Source organism: Anopheles cruzii, chromosome X, assembly GCF_943734635.1.
Source record: "Anopheles cruzii chromosome X, idAnoCruzAS_RS32_06, whole genome shotgun sequence".
Lineage (NCBI taxonomy): Eukaryota > Metazoa > Arthropoda > Insecta > Diptera > Culicidae > Anopheles > Anopheles cruzii.
In genome coordinates this window covers 2,074,388-2,092,786 of record NC_069143.1, presented here as the reverse complement: position 1 = coordinate 2,092,786, position 18,399 = coordinate 2,074,388, and the positions used below count along the sequence as shown (strand labels likewise).

General features: G+C 54.1%; 2 protein-coding genes across 2 annotated transcripts; one reads left to right on the top strand and one right to left on the bottom strand.

Annotated features, from left to right (window-relative positions):
- Positions 1-539: 539 nt before the first annotated feature.
- LOC128274631 (transmembrane channel-like protein 3) lies at positions 540-4,197 on the bottom strand. Its single transcript, XM_053012887.1, has 5 exons — positions 3,754-4,197; positions 3,583-3,685; positions 2,972-3,513; positions 1,194-2,690; positions 540-1,124 (listed from the first exon to the last, which is right to left on the bottom strand). Exons 1-5 carry the CDS (start codon positions 4,030-4,032, stop codon positions 1,086-1,088), a joined length of 2,460 nt encoding a protein of 819 aa, XP_052868847.1. The 5' UTR covers positions 4,033-4,197; the 3' UTR covers positions 540-1,085.
- A 2,866-nt stretch (positions 4,198-7,063) lies between these two features.
- Positions 7,064-14,069, top strand: LOC128276378 (NPC intracellular cholesterol transporter 1 homolog 1b). Its single transcript, XM_053014875.1, has 7 exons — positions 7,064-8,042; positions 8,128-8,345; positions 10,362-11,911; positions 11,987-12,099; positions 12,163-12,728; positions 12,805-13,114; positions 13,861-14,069. The coding sequence occupies exons 1-7, from the start codon at positions 7,064-7,066 to the stop codon at positions 14,067-14,069; spliced, it is 3,945 nt and encodes a 1,314-aa protein (XP_052870835.1).
- Positions 14,070-18,399: the final 4,330 nt, after the last annotated feature.

Here is an 18,399-nt window from a genome sequence, read left to right as displayed (position 1 = left end):
AGTTTCTCATAACGAGGATTTTCGAATGGGTTAAGAGTTAAGTACATAAAACGCCCGACCACGTCTTTTAGAGTAGGGAACCCTTGCACATTACCTTCGAAAAATGTTTTTTTTTCTCTTCATTTAACCTATCAACGGTCAGCCGGTATATTTCGAGAAAAAGTAAATCCTAATCATAAATAAGATAATAGTAAGACAAAAACAAAACTAGAGAAGATAGAGACTAGGTGATGATGTTTTTGAAACGCTACGACTTCTGATTGTTTCTAATGCGCGCTGGCCGCGCGTACGGAATTGTACGGGACGGCTTTAGAAAGGCTTCAGGTACTACATTCGCAACAAGCCTTAAGCAACTGTTTTACAATTTTGGTTGGTGGGATGGTTTGGTTTGGGATGAGAAGGAGTTCGTGCGCGGCAGTCGGTCGCTGGCGCTTATTGTTTCGGTTGTAACTCGTTTTATGTCTCGATTAGCTTATATAGGCTGATTTGTTCCAGGACACAACCTAAGCCGGGTATTGTTTTGAACACGTAATGCATCTGCCATACCGTTGCGCTTTGCCAATTGTTGGTTCTCAACGATTTCAGTGTATCAAGTCATACATACGGTTATGCTTGATTTTGCGTTAAATAGGCTACACACTGTTACAGCATCATTAAAAGTTCAGTTAAAAGCCTACGGGACCAGCACGTTGTACGGTTGACGTCCCTTGTGGATTGCGCCGCGAACCAATCACACGAAGTTACATAAAAGTGACAGCAGTTTACCCGATTTTTATAATACTTTGTTACTGTTTGCCGCAACGGTACAGTTCGGGTCCGATTGACGATAACCGATCTTATCAGGGCTTTGGTGGTGCTGAGTGCGTCTGAAGATGCGGCTAAGAAGGCACTAATCCTCGCACTCATTAGGCTCTGGATCCCCGCCAGGTGGTATTGAGAGTATGTGGCCATTCGATGGCCTCATTTGCTATACTGGTTATTATAGGTTATTGTTGAACTTCGTTCAATAAATTGTGGGAGTAATGTAAGTGAGACATGGCTAAATGGGAGGGCATGGCTCACTGTCGGTTACGCGGCCCCCGGTCTCATGCGCAGCTTCTCGGAGCGTTCCTCGCTCTCGGCCCCTAGCGGAGAAGAAACAAAAGAGGTAATTTCAATCAATGGAATGTGCGAATCAAAGAGTGCGTACTTACGCCGATAGCCAAGGGGTCCGCCGCTACCGCCTCTGGGGGTTCGTAACGCCAGGTGCCGCTCGGATCACTCTCGCACTCGTCGCCGTCTTCCGCACGCCGACTTTCACTGGCGCACTCCTTCCCGCGTGCGATCCTGCTGAGGTTGGCCAGCAAAAACTCCTTATCCTTCGCCTCCATGCACAGCAGCTCCTTGAGCAGCTTAACCTTAGCGATTTGGGCGCGCGATTTCGCGCGCAGGTAGTACGCGACCACACTCATCGCGAGCAGCACGCCCCCGATGATGGCGGGCTTGGTGACGTACACGAACGCGCGCCAGAAAAGGTGCTCCTCGCGCAGCTTCAGTATGCCCTGCATGAACAGCTGGTACATGTACTGCGTCCCACGGAACGGCCCGCACGTTTCGCTGACGCGCACCTGCGTGATGATGTAGCCGTGCGTGAGCAGCACCGCGAACAGCGACACGAACACCAGCACCAGGAAAATGGTTTGCGTTTGGCTCGAGCGCCACAGCTTCGTCGGTGGCTGGCAGAGGTAAATCAGCTCGAACTTGTTGACGTAGAAGACGAGCAGAAACTTGACGGCGACGACGGGCACGAGCATCGGTGCGAACAGCAGCCCAAACCAGAGCAGCGTCTGGTTGTAGATCAGGCCCAGGCTGTGCGACTCGAGGCAGAACGGAGGCGGCCCGAGGGCCGCACCATAGCGGCGGTGCAACGCGTACCGGACGATGCGTGCCACCGGCAGCAGCACCGTCGAGAGCAGAAAGTCCACCACCACCAGTCGGTACAGTTCCTGGCCAACGGCCGTCTCCCAGCAGCCGGTGTCGTCGTGCGTTTGCGCCAACCAGTACACCACCAGCACGCCGATGATCGTGAGCTGCAACAAAAACGTGCGCAGCAGCTGGATGTTGAGCTGCGTCGCGAGCTGGCGGTACTGCTCGAGGCGCCCGAGCACCCGAAACCCGTACCGCCCGGCCATCATCGTGACGTTGGCAACGAGGGACACGTAGAGCGCGGACCAGGCCGCAAAGTGTGGCGTTTCGCCGCACGTCACCAGCAGTGCCCAAAGGCAGGCGGCTACGCCGCCGATCAGCAGCAGGACGGCTGCGTGGGCTAGCGCGTGTAACGCCGTTCTGCGGACGTGCTGCCAGCGGCCGGCCACGGTCGGCGACCGCGCCCGGTGGGCCAGGTGCTCGCGCAACTCCTGCCGGATGGTGGCGTGCTTGAGGCGGGCCGCCTTCGCGTTCGCGATCCCGTAGTCCCAGCCGCAGAACACCTTGTGCGTGAGGATGTTCTGGACGGTGGCGCTCGCCTCGATGAAGCTGATCCGGTACGAGCGGCCCATACTGACCGAGACGACCACGAACGTGGCCAGCGCTAGCAGCGTGATGGTCAGGAAGTAGGCGTGCGGCAAACTGTACTCGGCCGTGCCGGGCACGAGGCTGAACGAGTGGTTGCTGTACGAACCGTAGTACAGCACCGAGTCGGTGAAGTAGCCCTTTAGAGACGAACCACAGAGAGAGAGTCAGACATTTGATGGAATGTTTGGCATAAGCCAATATTGGCCGTAGCGTGAGAGCGGCAAAGGGTGGAAAACGAAACCCACAAAAGGAAGGAACCGAATTAGAGTCGCGTCGTTGGCGTTACTACAACTTACCAGCTTCAGGAGCCCTGCGGCCAACGAGAGCAGTGAAAGTGTAAGGTGAAAAAGGTACCATTACGGTTCGGGAGAGCAAACTAGCAAACAAGTCTCGCAGTGCGTGTCTCTTTGCGTCTTACCTCGCCCGTGAACAGATCGGCCAGGTGGAAGTGGTCCCGGGCGTTCGCTAGCGGCTGTCGGCTGTCCGTACCCGGTGACGGTCCGGCCAGTAGCTGCGGAAAGGTGACGAACGAGCCAACCAGCAGAAGCAGCGTCAGGTTGAGCACCAGCAGCCAGCGGAGAAACTTAAAGTACGCACTGATGCGGCTACCGAAGTGGCCCTCGATCTGCTTCATGCTTCCGTAGAACAGCTCGAAGTTGGTGACGAAGCTGTGCAGCAGCTTGGTGGCCCGGGCCGCTATCACCTTGCCCCGGTAACGGTAGCAGCGCAGCAGACCGATCGACTTGGCGCGCGTCGCCCGCCGGTTGACGGTCTGCGAGAGCTGAGCCCGTATCAGGCGCTTGGTGGCGATCCGCTGGGCGATCGATTTGATCGCCTCGATGCGCAGCTGCTCGGCGATCGGATTGTCGTCCATCAGCTGTTCGCGCTGCTCGAGCTCCATCGTGATGTGGTCCACGTCCGACCCGGCCGTCGTGATGAGGTCGCCATCGATCGACAGAGCTGAAATCAACACGGGACGGACGTTAACGGCAAACACAAAAAAAAAACCGGTGGCACGCTAAAACTCACTCTTCTGGATGCGCGACGGCATCAGGCGGATCGTTTTATTGTACACGGTGCGCTTGTTGTTTTTCACGCTTCGCCCGAAATTGCTCGACCAGCGCCGGAAGCTCTGCGGGAATGAAAACCATTGCGGAATTACCATCCTCTACCAACCATCCGCAGCCGCGGGTACTGTACCTGCGAAAAACTTTCGTTGCCACCCTCCAACCGGTGGGTGCCGTTGGGTGGTGCCCGTGACTGAAAGCGGTCCTCCATCGCACACGCATCACCGTCCGAGCCCGATCCACCCTCGGTCAGGATCGTCGCACCATCCCCGTCGCGCAGCACCTCGATTTTGTCGTCGTCGCAGAGCGCCCCATTGCCGTAGCTGCTGCTGCCGTGGCCGGCGCTGGCCCCTGTCTCGCGGATCTCGATGTGGCACACCATCGTATCATCGTACCGACGGTGGCGCGCCATTTGCGCGTTGAGTTGATTGCGGCGGTGGCGCAGAGACGAGCTCGAGGCTCGAGCGCTTTGCGTTGATTGCGGATGTGTCGCGGGCGCGGACTGTGAGCACCGTTCGGGCGTACCACATAGTGCCACTTGACCGTCGAACCACTTCAGCTTCGTCGGCCGGAACTATCCCAGACCACTGAGGCCTAAGAGGTGGGGCTACGGGGCACCCTGAGGAGCGGCCACGCAAAGGCGAGAGGCGAGCTGCGTAGAGTTATTTACAATCTGCGTTTGCTCCGTCCGCGACAGCCAGGAAGTGCTCGCGTTTATACCACCGGGTCCGTCACTCCGGTGGTTCCGGGAGGGTGCTTTGTGCCACACACGCGTCCGGGCGGGCTTACAGTGAAATGTTTCGCCCCGTGAGCTTTCGTCCGTGAAATGTTTCCGGCTTCGGCGACGATGAAATTTTGCACAGCGCGTTCGCTTGGCGGAGAGAATTGAATTTCAAAACCACCGATGCGCCCCCACTATGGGAAAATGGCGGTCATAAACTTTAAAAAGTGAGGATTATGGTTATATTTTCCCAAAACAGATAAGTGCGGATATGACCAAACCGAATGTTTTACCTTCTCCGCGTTGCGTAGACTGCAAGAATTCATGTGCCGAAAGTAAAAAGAGTGATAAAAATAAATCATAAGAAACCAACTTTTATCGGCTACTTTAACGCGATCGTTGGTTCACAGTCCTGCAACGGTAATGTACTTAGAATACATCATGAGGATTGGGATAAATAAAAAAAAATCTAAATAACAAAACTCTTTAATAAGCGTTTTAAGCACCGTGTGATGCACTACTTTTTTTGTTTTATTATCAGCAAACAACGTAGATAGTTTTCCGAGCCGTGAACATGCCACATACTAGGGTGTTCAACAAGTTCGTATGGTCGATAAGAAAAACACATTTTTATGGATTCAAATACACTTTATTATTCAGTATGGCCTCGGCACTGAGCATCAATAAACTTGTTTCGAGGAGACTCCAATTTATAAAGTCCATCCCCGAAGTGAGAAACTGGATGGGCTTCAAAATATGTTTCGGCAGCTGTTATGACGTCATTATTTGATGAAAACAGTTTTTCACGCATGCATTTTTTAAAGTCTGGAAGCAGATGGATATCGTTAGAGGCCTAAGCTGGTCAATACGGTGGTTGCTCCAACAATTCGAACTTTAATTAATGGATTTTGGACCATATAATTGTTTTCATTGCATCGCCATTGAAACCGATCCATCTGTTTCAAACATTTTTTTTGTCATGCATGCATGCTCAGGCGTGTAAAAACCTTAACATAACGAAAAAAGGTTTTTTATTATGATTGAACGCGTGTATAACACATACAATGTTGGCTTTGATCAAAACACTCGCAAAGAAAACAAAAAAGTTGGAAAAAGTAGTAGTAAAAAGTTGAAAGTAAAACCGTATATGCTTCTTAAAACAACCATTCATCTTGTATAAAAATTAAAATTAAAATTAAATCATCTATCGGTTCCACCGATTGGCCGCGATATTCCGGATTCCTTGCCTGCCTTAAGCGTGGGATACCTGGCGACGCTGAGTGGATTGAGTGTAGCAAATGGTAACGCGGGACTGCCACTACTAGCAAATACACGCTCCCTGTTGTTGGCTGTGGTAGGGAAGTGATCACTTCCCTGTGTGGACTTCCGGTAGTTGAACGGGTCAAGTCAAAGATTGCCGTGACATTCTTTTGCGGTGTTTGGGGATCATCGCATTATAATGTAGTGGGACTCTGTAATGGGACAGGAAACTACTACGCCTCTCGAAGAATACCTTAGACTCCCTAGACCTAGACACGTCCAACCCGTAATACATATTGTCCCAATATCCCACCTACGGTCCTAGGGTAAACCTCGCAGCGATAAGCGAGAAACCGCACTCGGCCGAGCCATCGCCGAGCCACACAAATTTAATCGTCGCCGTGAAGTCCAATACTCCAAATCGGGTTGTTCCTAACTGACGTAGTATGTTTATTCTATCCATATTGTGCAATTATTACTATAACTACATTCTGGAGAATGTGCCGCGTGAGGTGGACTCGTGTTGGTCTCGTGGTTTCGTCGGCTAACAACCAAGCCCGCCCCACAGCTGACGGGTTGCGATTGGCTTGACCCGTTTTTTTTGGGCGATAATCTCGAAACCGTTCGGATTGCCTGACCCGGCCCCGGGGTGATTGATGAACAAGGTTGTCAATGGCCCTGGCTCGGAACAGGATGGAATTCTGCATCTACGCGTGATTAGATAAGCTATCGGCCAGGCGATTTCGCCAGGTGTTCCGGCCAACACTCCCGGGGTCCTGTGATGATGGTGCCGCTATTGCGTGCCGCTCTCGCACCTTCGGAAGACAATCGGTGATCTGAAAGCTATTTCGGCTTCATTGCCCGGCTGATTCGCCGAGGTTTTGGGGTTTTTCCTGCTTCTGCGTCAGCCAATCGGCAGGGTTCCGCTTCAACGCTCCTCCGTCGATACCAAAGTCCGTCTGTTGGGCGCTCGTTCAAGATCGATCCGGCACGGAGCGTGGTGTCACCGGGACCCGCACCTGGTTGTGAAGCACCACTCGACGAAATCCATCCAAATCATGCGAGTTCAAGTCATCGATGGGCTCGGTGGTGCACCTGTGCACCGTCGATAATCGCACACTATCAACGGCCGCCTTATCGGCGATAGTCAGCTTCCTGGCCCCGAAGAAGCCACAATTGGTCAATTGGCCAGACCCGAACGCTCGAGCGGTTGTCTACCTGGCCCGGTGTCGACCGCCGATCTGGCACAGTCTGCGGCCGGTGATCAACGAGACGACTCGCAATCGCTCGGAGCTGACACTTGCTGCTGGAGCTGGGGATTCATCGATCAATCGGCACCTCAACCACTCAGTCGCATCGAACGCCCAGAAGTGTGTTGGTGATCTGGTATTCAAAGTGTTCCCCACTTGTGTAGGTGCGTGTGTGAAGGTGTTCGATCTTTTATCTGGCCACTACGACTACGATGCGCCCAAGAGTCGGTGTCCGGCAGGCGCTGGTGGTCGGTGTCGGCCTACTGCTGCTGCTGCTGCTGCTGAACAACGGCTCAAAGGTCGCCGCGGCGGACGAGCCGTACCATTGTGTGATGTACGATGTCTGCGCGGTGCTGGGGATCCACGCGCAGAACTGCCCGACCAGTGAACCGCCGAAGCCGCTGCAGGATCCGGTCGCCATAGCGACGATGCGTCGCCGCTGCAGCTTCCTGCTCCCGACCGACGACACGCCGGTCTGCTGTGCGGCATCGCAGGTGGCCGAGATGGACCGAAACTTCCAGCAGGCCGAAGGACTGTTCAGCCGCTGCACGACCTGCCTGCAGAACATGCTGTACAGCATCTGTAGCCTGGCCTGCCACCCCGAGCAGAGCCGCTTCATGACCGCGTTCACCGATCCGTCCGGCACGTACGTGAACAGCGTCGAGTACCGCATCGACCGGCGGTACGTGGAGGGCACGTACGAGTCCTGCCGCGGTATCGTGCTGCCGTCGAGCGGCAAGTACGCCATGGATGTGGGCTGCGGATACTGGGAGGCGGCCGGCTGCACGGCGGAGCGCTGGTTCGAGTATATGGGCGCCGCGGACAACGACTTCGTGCCGTTCGAGATTCTGTACCGCATGGAGGAGGACCCGGACCGGCGCTTCAACCAGGAGATCAAGCACTGCGATGAAGCGTACGAGGGCTCGTACGCCTGCTCCTGTGTCGACTGCGAGGAGAGTTGCCCGACCAGCTCGCCGCCGCAACCGGAAGACCCCGGATTCACCGTTGGCGACCTGAACGGTGTCACCTTCACGGTGGCCGTCGTGGTCGGTGGCGTTGGGCTGGTGTTCATCCTGCTGTCGCTGATCTTCGGCCGCCACCAACTGGATCGACCCGATTTTCCCCAGTTTCTCGGCGGACTTCCGGCTGTAAACCGGGCCCTGGTCCGGTACTTCACCGTCTGGGGAACCTGTACGTGGTTCTACGCCGCTACTGATACACACAAACACACACTCTACACCTCCACTCATGCGGTCTCTCTCACTCTTCACTCTAGTTTGTGCCAAACACCCGTCGCTGGTGCTGGCTGTCTGCTCGTGGGTGATCGGTGGGCTGGCGTTCGGAATCCAGTACCTGATCATCACTACGGACCCGGTGGAGCTGTGGGCCGCCCCGGACAGTCGGTCGCGACAGGAGAAGGACTACTTCGACTCGCGGTTCTCGCCCTTTTACCGCACCGAGCAGATCTTCATCAAACCGTACAAGCAGGAATACGTGAGTAGTGGCTCGTAGTGCTAGGGTCTCCCTCTACGGCAGCTGCATATACCCTGGTTAACGTTGCACGTGTACTGTGTAGATACAGTTGCACGAAAACTCAATTTGAGGATCAATTGAGAGTGTGAAGTGGTTATGTTAATCAGGGGAATAGTCTTAAAGCATGGTCCACTTAGAATCGGGAATAATTGAATTAGCTCTATTTCGGGGTTGGTTTGACTTAGGAAACATGTCAAGGTGTCAAAATGAAGGTGTTTTATTGTACTTTAAGAGACAAATTTCATAAATTAATGTTGTTGGTTGTTTGATGCAATCGCGAACTTTCTTTGGAATGCGCGCCATTATTTTCTGCACAGTCTTCTGGTCCACCTCAGCGGCTAATTTGTTCCAATTTCTCGCCATCTCTGCTGCATTCTGCACCACCTTTCCAGTCTTCTTCAACTTCCATATTATGACTATTTGATTTTTTGATTTGGTGGGTTGATATCCTTTGCTATGAAATCAACCTTATCGTCACGGTACCACTGAACTACCTCCCTGCTGTAGTGGCAGCTTGCCAAATTAGACCAAAACTTAACCGGTCCTTTGTGTGACTTTATAAATGATAGAACTCGCATTTTGAGGCATTCTTCTTTGTACAGCGTTGAGTTCATCGTCGTGTTTGTGATGAAAACCTCAGTTTCCATTCACAGGTGCAAATTCCGTAGCAGATCATTAGTTTCCGCGCAAATTTATTGGCGAATAGTACAGATGCAAAGGACCTTCCCTAAGGACTCAGATCCTTGCAGAAATTTCCGAAGAGGAAAATACTTACTCCAATTTACCTCGTGGCTGGGAGGACTGCCAGACTTGGGAACTCGACAAAAATGATCGTACACGCCGAAGTTCGTCTTAACAATCCGACTAACATCTTTATTCCTCAACGTTTATTTCAACCGCAATTGACTAATAATCGACTAACTAAGACTGCCTAATGGTAATTGACCATCTGTCTGACAATAATTGTCTGACTGAATAGCGATTGACTGACTGATAACGATTGACCAACTGACTGACGATTAATCGACTGATAACGATTGAATAGCGATTGACTAACTGACTGACGATAATGGACTGATAACGATTCACCTCGTACGTTCTGTCGTACGTTATTATATACCTAAATTTGCACTAATGCCGTTTTATCCAGGTTCGCGCATACCCGTTGGTTCTATCCTGCTCTCATGCCCTATCCGGTTTGTTAAAATGCCCTCATAACGTGTTAACCCAATCGGGTTCCAGGGTGACGTCTACCAGGTCGCGTCATTCGTCGTTGGGCTAAAGTCCAGGATTTGCCTTGATTGATCTCAAAATCTTCCAGTTCAGCTGCCGGTCGTATGTTCCACTTCGACCCCTACTCTGAATCTTTCGGTCTACGGTATTGGAGCACAGCATATATAGTTGATTTTGTGAATTTTAGTATTTTTGCGATTTTTAAAGCAGACCACGTGGGGTTCTCGACGTGAATGTGCAGAATTATTGTTTTTCTTTCGAGTTCCACTAAGCATAACTTTCTATAAACTCCGCGTACCAAGATCAAACTTTCAGCACTGAAAGTTGAATGTTTACTAAAGACATACTAAGTAGCTGTCAAAACATTTGAAATCCGACCACCAGAGGCGCTGCTAGAAGACATACAACTTTTCCCGATTCTAAATGGGCCATGCTTTATTTGGGACTCGAAAAAACCATACGTCGTGTAAGAGAAGCCTATGCACGCTACCGATAAATGTTGGCTGATTGGTTCTTTAGAATCCAAATACTAGAGGGACCGCCCTATATGACCAGGTCCTTGCAATTTACATTCTAACCGAGAGTTAGATTACTCAGCGCGGCGAATTCAGTCAGACAGGCGAATCAAGACAGACCGCTACCTTCCTGTTTCCACCGGCTACCTTCCTGTTAGGGCCCTTATGGGTTTGAAGAATCGATTAATAAATAATCAACGTGTCTGACGAACTCCTGCCCGTTTTGCAGTTCGTGCACCCGACGGCGGCTGGCGACCAGACGTTCGGGCCGGCCTACGACCGCGAGTTTCTGTTGGAGGTGCTCCGGCTACAGCAAACGATCGAGCAGCTGGGGCAGGCGGAGGGCCGGGGGCTGGAGCGCATCTGCTACGCACCGATGACGGCGGTCGGCGCCGAAACGCAGCTCCACGAGTGCACGATTCAGAGCGTGTGGGGTTACTTCAAGAACAGCCTGACCACGTTCAACAGCACCAGCATCGACCGGGACGGGTACGAGGTGAACTACCTGGACAAGCTGAACGGCTGCACGCGCAACGCGTACCTCCCGTCCTGCTTCGGCACGTACGGTGGCCCCATCGAACCGGGCGTCGCCGTCGGTGGCTTCCCGTCGCCGGCACCGGGCGAAAGTCCCGACTTCCGGCTTGCCACCGCCGTCGTGCTGACGTTCCTGGTCGAGAACCAGGTGGACCGGGACAATCTGGGACCGGCGGAGGAATGGGAGCAGCGGTTCGTGGACTTCCTGCGTGACTTCGAGCACCCGCTGATGGACATCGCGTACTCGGCCGAACGCTCGATCGAGGACGGAATCGACGAGATGTCGGAGGCGGAACTGTACACGGTCGTCATCAGCTACGTGGTGATGTTCGCGTACATCACGATCTCGCTCGGGCGCATCCGCGGACTGCGCCACTTCCTGCACGGGTCGCGCATCGTCCTGGCGCTCGGTGGCATCGTCGTCGTCCTGGCGTCGGTCGCCTGCAGCCTCGGGCTGTTTGGTTACCTGGAGCTGGCCACCACGATGCTGACGATCGAGGTGATCCCGTTCCTGGTGCTGGCGGTCGGTGTCGACAACATCTTCATGCTCGTGCACGCCTTCAACCGGGTCGACCGGAAGGCCACACCGGACACGGCGTGCGCCATCGGAGTGGCGCTCGGCGAGATCGGACCCTCGATCCTGCTGACGTCGGCCAGCGAGTGCTGTTGCTTCGCCATCGGTGCCCTTTCGCCGATGCCGGCCGTCAACACGTTCGCCTGGTACGCGACGGTCGCCCTGCTTGCCGACTTCCTGCTCCAGATCACGGCCTTTGTCGCGCTGATGGCGCTGGACGAGTGGCGCGTCGAAAGCCGCCGGCTTGACCTGCTGTGCTGCGTGCGGTCCAAGTCGTCGCTGTCCCCGGACAGCGACAGCGCCGCCGCCGGCGAGTCCGGGTGGCTCGAGCGACTGACCGAGCGCATCTACGTGCCCCTTTTGAAGCGCCCGGCAATGCGCCATGCCGTGCTCGCCCTCTTCCTCGTGTGGGGCTCGCTGTCGCTGATGGTGGTACCGAGCATCGAACCCGGTCTCGACCAGGAACTCTCGATGGCCGAGGATTCGCACGTCGTCAAGTACTTCCGCTTCATGGCCGAGCTCTTCTGGATGGGACCGCCGGTCTACTTCGTACTCAAGCCCGGTCTTAACTACACGCACGAAGCGGACCAGAACCTCGTGTGCGGCGGTATCCTGTGCAATGACGACTCCGTTCAGACGCAACTCTACCGGGCCTCGCTCTACCCGGAAGTGTAAGTGTAACCGCCCGCCCCGGCAGCTTGCGAAGGCCTGAAGGACTTCATTGGTTATCCTTCCTCCCACTCTAGTACCCACATCGCGCGGCCTGCCTCCTCGTGGTTGGACGACTACATCGACTGGCTAGCGATCGAGTCGTGCTGCAAGTACAACCCCTCGGATGGTTCGTTCTGCGCCAGCAACGGTAAGTAGCTAGGGGCGAGGAACCGGCTTCACGCACTCACTCACTCACTGTCTTCTGGTCTAGTATTCTTCTGTACGTCGTGTACGCGCGAGTACAGTGACAACGGGATCCGGCCGACCGTCGCCCAGTTTGGCCGCTACCTGGAGTTCTTCCTGTCCGACCTGCCCGACGACAACTGTGCGAAGGCGGGCCGGGCGGCCTACTCGCGCGCCCTCAACTACGTTTGGGACGCGGCGGGTCGCATCAACGTGCACGACTCGTACTTCATGAGCTACCACACGACGGCGGTCACGTCGCGCCAGTTTTACAGCGCGCTCGAGGAGTCCCGCCGGATTGCGGATGACATCCAGCGGATGCTGGACGAGCGCGGCGCCAATGTCGAGATCTTCCCGTACAGCGTGTTCTACGTGTTCTACGAGCAGTATCTCACCATCTGGCCGGATGCGCTGCTGTCGCTCGGGCTGTCACTCACCGCCGTGTTCGTCGTGACGTTTCTGGTGACCGGCCTGGACCTGCTGTCGGCGCTCGTCGTCATCGTGCACGTCTTCCTGATCGTGCTCAACATGATGGGTCTGATGTGGCTGTGGAACATCACACTGAACGCGATTTCACTCGTCAACCTCGTCATGGTGAGGCTGGACGGATCGAAAACGCCACTACTGCTGCTACTAACACTCTCTACTTCTTCGGCTCTCCACCTTACAGAGTGTCGGCATCGGTGTGGAGTTTATTTCGCACATCGTACGGACCTACCGGCAGGCCGCCGGTACCCGGCTCGAGCGCTCGTCTGAGGCGATGATCCACACCGGCAGCTCCGTGTTTTCTGGCATCACGCTCACCAAGTTTGCCGGCATCATAGTGCTGGCGTTCGCCAAATCCCAGATCTTCCAGATCTTCTACTTCCGCATGTACCTCTGCATCGTGCTGGTCGGGGCCGCCCACGGGCTCATCCTGCTACCGGTCGTCCTCACCTACGTTGGTCCCCCGCCTCCACTTTCAGCACCCCGACCCGCCGGTGTCAGCGCACGGGTGTCGAAGGAGAAGTGCCCGATCGGACCACCGGACGACGTAGACGATGGACCGGACACCGGAACGGACCACCAGTTCAAACTCTAGTCCAACAAAACAAAAAACGCTCCAGATCCAGCGCGCTGGAGGATGTTATGGAATAATTTATTTACCTTACTTGCGGGGCCAATAAAATCGCATCGCACTCTTACACCCTAAGACGTCAGCTTGAACGGGACGCCCGTGAAGCGGGGCCGCTGCGTGATTCGGTCCGCGTTGATCTTCTCACCGACCAGCGTGATCTGGGAGCGTTTCTTCGGGTGGTGGTGCAGGTGCACGTCGCAGCCGTCGTACCGCTGGAGCGGCTCGTAGTGCCACCCGTAGCTGCGGACGTATCGGATGTGGGAATACTTCGGAGCGACTTAGCGGCTCTCCCCGCGGTGGGCGCTTACCATTGGCTCTCGGTGATCGGCTCCGGGTACCGTTCCCGTGGACCGTCCGCTATCGTTTTCTCCACCAGCGCACAGTAACGGTCAAAGTTTGGCAGCCCGCTGGCCCGTCCGGCCGCCGTCGAGTCGTACTTTGACCAGAACTTGATCGCTATCGGTACGCGCTTCAGGCTCGGCAGAAAGCTGTCGTAGAGGCGGATGTGGCGGTTCTGCCGGTTGATGAGCTCCTTTTCGAACGCGTACGACACGATGGCCGGTGGTCGCGTTGGACTGTCCTCGCCCTTCAGCAGCAGCGCCATCGGAGCGAGCGCCGCGACCGCAACCGTCGCAGCTGGTCGTACCGAGAGAACTAATCCCGTGCCACTGCCGCCACTCGATCATCACCCGGCTCATTTGCCAGCACCGGTCTGGTACCGGGGTCTGGAGGAGAGGAGGTTTTCGGCTACCGAGCTACCGAACCCGACCCGACCCCATAATCAACACGGGGGTAACCCCTCGTACCGGCCCGCTTGAGGGCCGCCTTAATAGTAACGCTACGCTAAGGATGCCACAACTAATACTAATACTAGTAGTAGTATTAGTAGTATGGGTAGTAGTAGTAATAAGACTAATGGCAGTCCACGACGACGATGACGACGGCTGAAGATAATAACCATAACCAAACATGACTTAGCACTGGGGGGGGGGGGGGCCTTCAGTGGACGGTGACTTAGCAGCAGCGGGCGGTCCGGCGTCCTGGAGCGGTGTCCTCCACTTCCTATCTACTCCACTCCTTTTGCTCTTTCCACCTCTACCTTTACCCCGTCAGGAACTGGACTGGACGGCTATCGTCGGGCTTCACCAAGAAATCAGTCTTGAGCCGAAAAGAAACGAACCACATAACTAGACCACCACTACTACCACTACCGCAAGGGGCAAGGGGTTTGGTGACCTTGGGCTGGGCTGGTTCAGGAAAAAGTTTTGCTGCTGTCCCTGTCCTCGATGGGCGCCATTAGGGCGCCGCCCGTTGCGACATCACTCACCTTTCCGGCGAATAGGCCTAGGTCCTAGGCCCCCAGGGAGCCCCAGATTTGGGTAGCCACAAAGCATTAATCGTCTCGTAAAGCAGAAGCAGCAGCAGTGCCCCCTCCCTAGGTCCCACCGGAAAAGTCATTTATTATTATTTCCGACCTGCCTTGGAACGGTGCGGTGCTGGGGGGTTTACCTGCCAGCCAGCCAACAACAAGTAGCGCCCGTAACAGTAGCGCTGAATGGGAGGAGCACCTGATGCGCCTGCGGACCCGTGGATGTCGCAGTCGGGTTGCCCTAGATAGCCGCGTTCGTGAAAGTCAATTAGCCCAAAGAACGCCGTGGAACGCCTTCTGGGGGTCTTGCGTGCATGTTGAAATATTATAATCGCTGTAACCTTCAAAACCGCAACCGCAATGAGAATAGAGGGATTCGAAGGTTCGTGCCCCGGTGGCAGCACCGGGGCACGACGTGGTCGGGACCCCGGGGGGTCCCTAATTCCTAGTATCGATTAACAATCACCCTGCACCCGCTCTGGGGTCGACGCTCAAAGATGTCTCTGTTGGAGTCTCTGAAGTATCGTCGTTGTCGTCGTCGTCGTCGAGGCACCGGGCGTCAGCCATTAGACAAGACAAGTCAAACAAACCAACCAAACCCATAAACCCCTGCCATCAAGGCATCTGACAACTGATGAGGCTAGGGCAAGCTAGGGCAGAAGCGCCATCAACAAGTCATCAATCGTGCCGAGGGCAGCAAAGGAAGTGCGTTCGATAGCTATCCTGCGGGCGAGACAGGGGAGAACCCGATTTTCGCGCTCCCTAGGCTCCTGGCTGTTGAACGGTGGTTGTTGTACACACTATTGACGCACGCGGCCCGCGAGTTTGAAGTCGAAGAATTAGAGCGAAGTGAGTGCGGGATCCATAACCTGAAGAGCAGCGCGAACTGAAGCAGCGACCCTAAGCACTAAAGCGGTCAGACATATTTATTTATTTATTGAAATACATAAATATTGATCGTGAGCGTGCGTGCGTGTGAAAGTCCTGGTGCCATTCTGGACCGGTCCGCATTAGGTCTTGATCGGTCCGGTAACGTCAACCTTCACGCTATACAATTTACTGGTCGAACTGGCTGGCTCTATTGGCATTGGCTTTGTACTTCCTGTGTTGTGGGCAGCGATCCAGAGGCTCCCAGAAGGGAGGGATGACAACTACGATGGGACTTCTTGTGGAGATGCGGTGAAGAACTGATTAATCCTTGGCCCAGACCGGTGTACCGTGCGATGCGATGGCCCTCATTTTCGGTCTCGAAGATTAGATCTCTGATGCCTACCTACCTACTGCGCTACTACACTGTTGAATGCTTCTTGCAATTCCTGAAAACAGTTTTCCAGGCAGTGTCTGTTGTGCTAGAGACCCTCCGACAACCATTTTTCTTCCTCGTCTCCCTGGTCAGTTTTATCTCTCGTTCGCTCTCTCTCTCTTCCTCTTTCTCTTTCTTGCTCTTGCTTGGTTTTCTTGGTTTTGGGACCAAACGCGAGTTAAGCGTGAAGGTGGCCCGTTTGTACGAATTTCGTTTCGTCTTGGCTCACTCACCCATTATACGCACACACACACACACTGGCGTTTCAAACGCTAGCACCGGGAATCACCTCCGCCTCAGCGCACCTTACGCCACAGCGTATTCTGTCGGCAGCAGCAGCAGGAACGCAACGAGCCGATGCGGATTGCACTTCCGCGATTTGTAATAATTTGAATCGTTCCATGAATTACACCCGATCGGGGCCCCGGGAACCCGGGCGGCATCGGAGCCCATCATCATTTGATCGGGCTCAGCGCGCTCCACTGCACTGCAGCTGGACATCACGGTGCAGATCTCGCCCGCACCGTCGATGGACCGTCCCTCATGCAACATGCACGTTTCAATTATTGCTCCTGTTGCTCCTACCAGGCGGTTGTTGGTGGTTGCTGAGAACGTTGGATCCCTGGATGGCTCCCTCGGTCTCACCCAGTTCGGTTTGGCATAATTGTTTGGTCCGTAGCATATCTATTTTGCAGACGGTTATGGGGGCTCTCACACTTCGCAGAGCCATTCGGGTTTAGGGGTTCTGGATTGGGCACTTCTAATAAATTTACATACCGATCGTTAGACGGGTACGTACGCGTTCACCCAGATCTCCGGGAAACTTTCCGGATATGTAACTGCGTCTTAAAGAGCGACGGGGAATGCCTGAGAGAACACACCGTTGCGAAATATCGGTAGTATCGCATAGTTCGGAACCACTTTGAGGAAACAACAACAACGGTGCACACCCTAATTCGATGCGTTCTGAGGTAGTTGGTGCTGTCAGTTGTCAGTTGGAACCACCAGTTGCTTCGTCCAGTATAGGGTTCATCAGTAACTCTCCCCACTCAGATGACGATCGTTTTGATTCCGAAGTAGAGTGATGGATCCATGTTCCATTCATTGTCACACATCGACGCAAAACATCCGGGTTCTTACCCTTAAACATGGCCAGAACCTCTGCTCAGAATCATCAAAACGTGGTTGTTTTTGGTCAACAGCAAGCAAATGTTCATGCCCGATAAAGCCAACACATTCTTTTGCTATCTGTACAATGGCAGCTAACTGACGCATCTTCACTTTTCGATCATTCACAACGATTTTCGGGATTACTAAAATGTTTTCTGGTGTTACCGTCTTATCTGCGTATTGTTGTTTCTGATGGAGCGGAATCCGGGTAACACTTTTGCTACGCATGCCATTACTCACGTCCACAAACTTACGAGTAGAATGTGATTGAATTTTAACAGCATTCTTTTGACAGGTTAGTACTAACTGCAAAAAAGCGATGAAAGCAACAAGACTAGAGGACATTTATGTGTTGGGCTCGGGACTTTCCAGCCCATGAACCGGATCTAAAGGCCTCTATCTCCAGCTAATAGTTGAGTCCGAAAACCTAAATTTACTACGTCTGGCGATGTGGCGTGTTCCGGTCTCCGGTGTTATACCGCTTCGTAGTTACCGTAGATCGAACCAAGCGTTGGAGTTATTGGGTTAGCCAGTTTGAGCGCTGTCCGACTTTTGTGTTCGTTTCGTTAGATGTTCAGTTTGAAGTTTCCTACAGTTGGGGAAACTGTTCGACTTACCGAGCTGTGGTGTTTCACTTGCACACTTCAACCGTAGTAACGCGTTACGCTCTATCACGCTGCCGACCTCTTGCAACACTCGACAAAACGCTCTGCTCATGTTCGGGGACGATTTACGCTGCGCTGTTTGCCGCGCAGCACTGTCTAGCAGTGCTTGTTGAAGTCTTTTGTTTTTATATGTGGTGTTTTTCTTCTTCTGATCCGAACCTGATCCTGTAGGGGCGTTGTACACCGGGGTTCCTGCACACTCCAGGCGGCGGCTCCAGACGATATCTTGATGGGCCATCAAGATTAGGAGAATATATGTGCGTCTGATCCACGAATTTGCGGTGCCCGGTTTTTTGGCCGCTATGCGGTTAGAAATGGGGAGTGGGCGCCTGCCCGCACGTATGGGGCGTAACAGGTGAAGTCTGCCGCGTCCAGGTCGTTGGACCTGCTCGGTCGGTCGGTCCTTCCGTGTCGTCGTCATTCGCCGTCGCCGTCGGTTTGGGTTTGGGCTGGTTGCCAAATTATGCTCCGACTGCAGAGGCTGCAGATGGGTATGTAAATTAAAATGTAATAAAATTTGCATACATCGCAGGCACCCGTTCCGCTGCAACACTGGCTCCGCCGACCGACACCGGACCTAGCTAGTTGTTGTTGGCCACCAAGCCGGGGGAAGATTGATGAATGGTCCCATTGGGCAGACT

Coding starts and splice junctions, on each gene's coding strand:
- LOC128274631 (XM_053012887.1), bottom strand. CDS start 4,032: ATGGCGCGCCACCGTCGGTACGATGATACGATGGTGTGCCACATCGAG. Junction 3,514..3,582: donor GCCGTCGCGCATCCAGAAGA/GTGAGTTTTAGC, acceptor TGTTGATTTCAG/CTCTGTCGATCGATGGCGAC. Junction 2,691..2,971: donor CCGATCTGTTCACGGGCGAG/GTAAGACGCAAA, acceptor TCGTCTCTAAAG/GGCTACTTCACCGACTCGGT.
- LOC128276378 (XM_053014875.1), top strand. CDS start 7,064: ATGCGCCCAAGAGTCGGTGTCCGGCAGGCGCTGGTGGTCGGTGTCGGC. Junction 12,729..12,804: donor CACTCGTCAACCTCGTCATG/GTGAGGCTGGAC, acceptor TCCACCTTACAG/AGTGTCGGCATCGGTGTGGA. Junction 13,115..13,860: donor TTCAGCACCCCGACCCGCCG/GTGTCAGCGCAC, acceptor GCGCCATCGGAG/CGAGCGCCGCGACCGCAACC.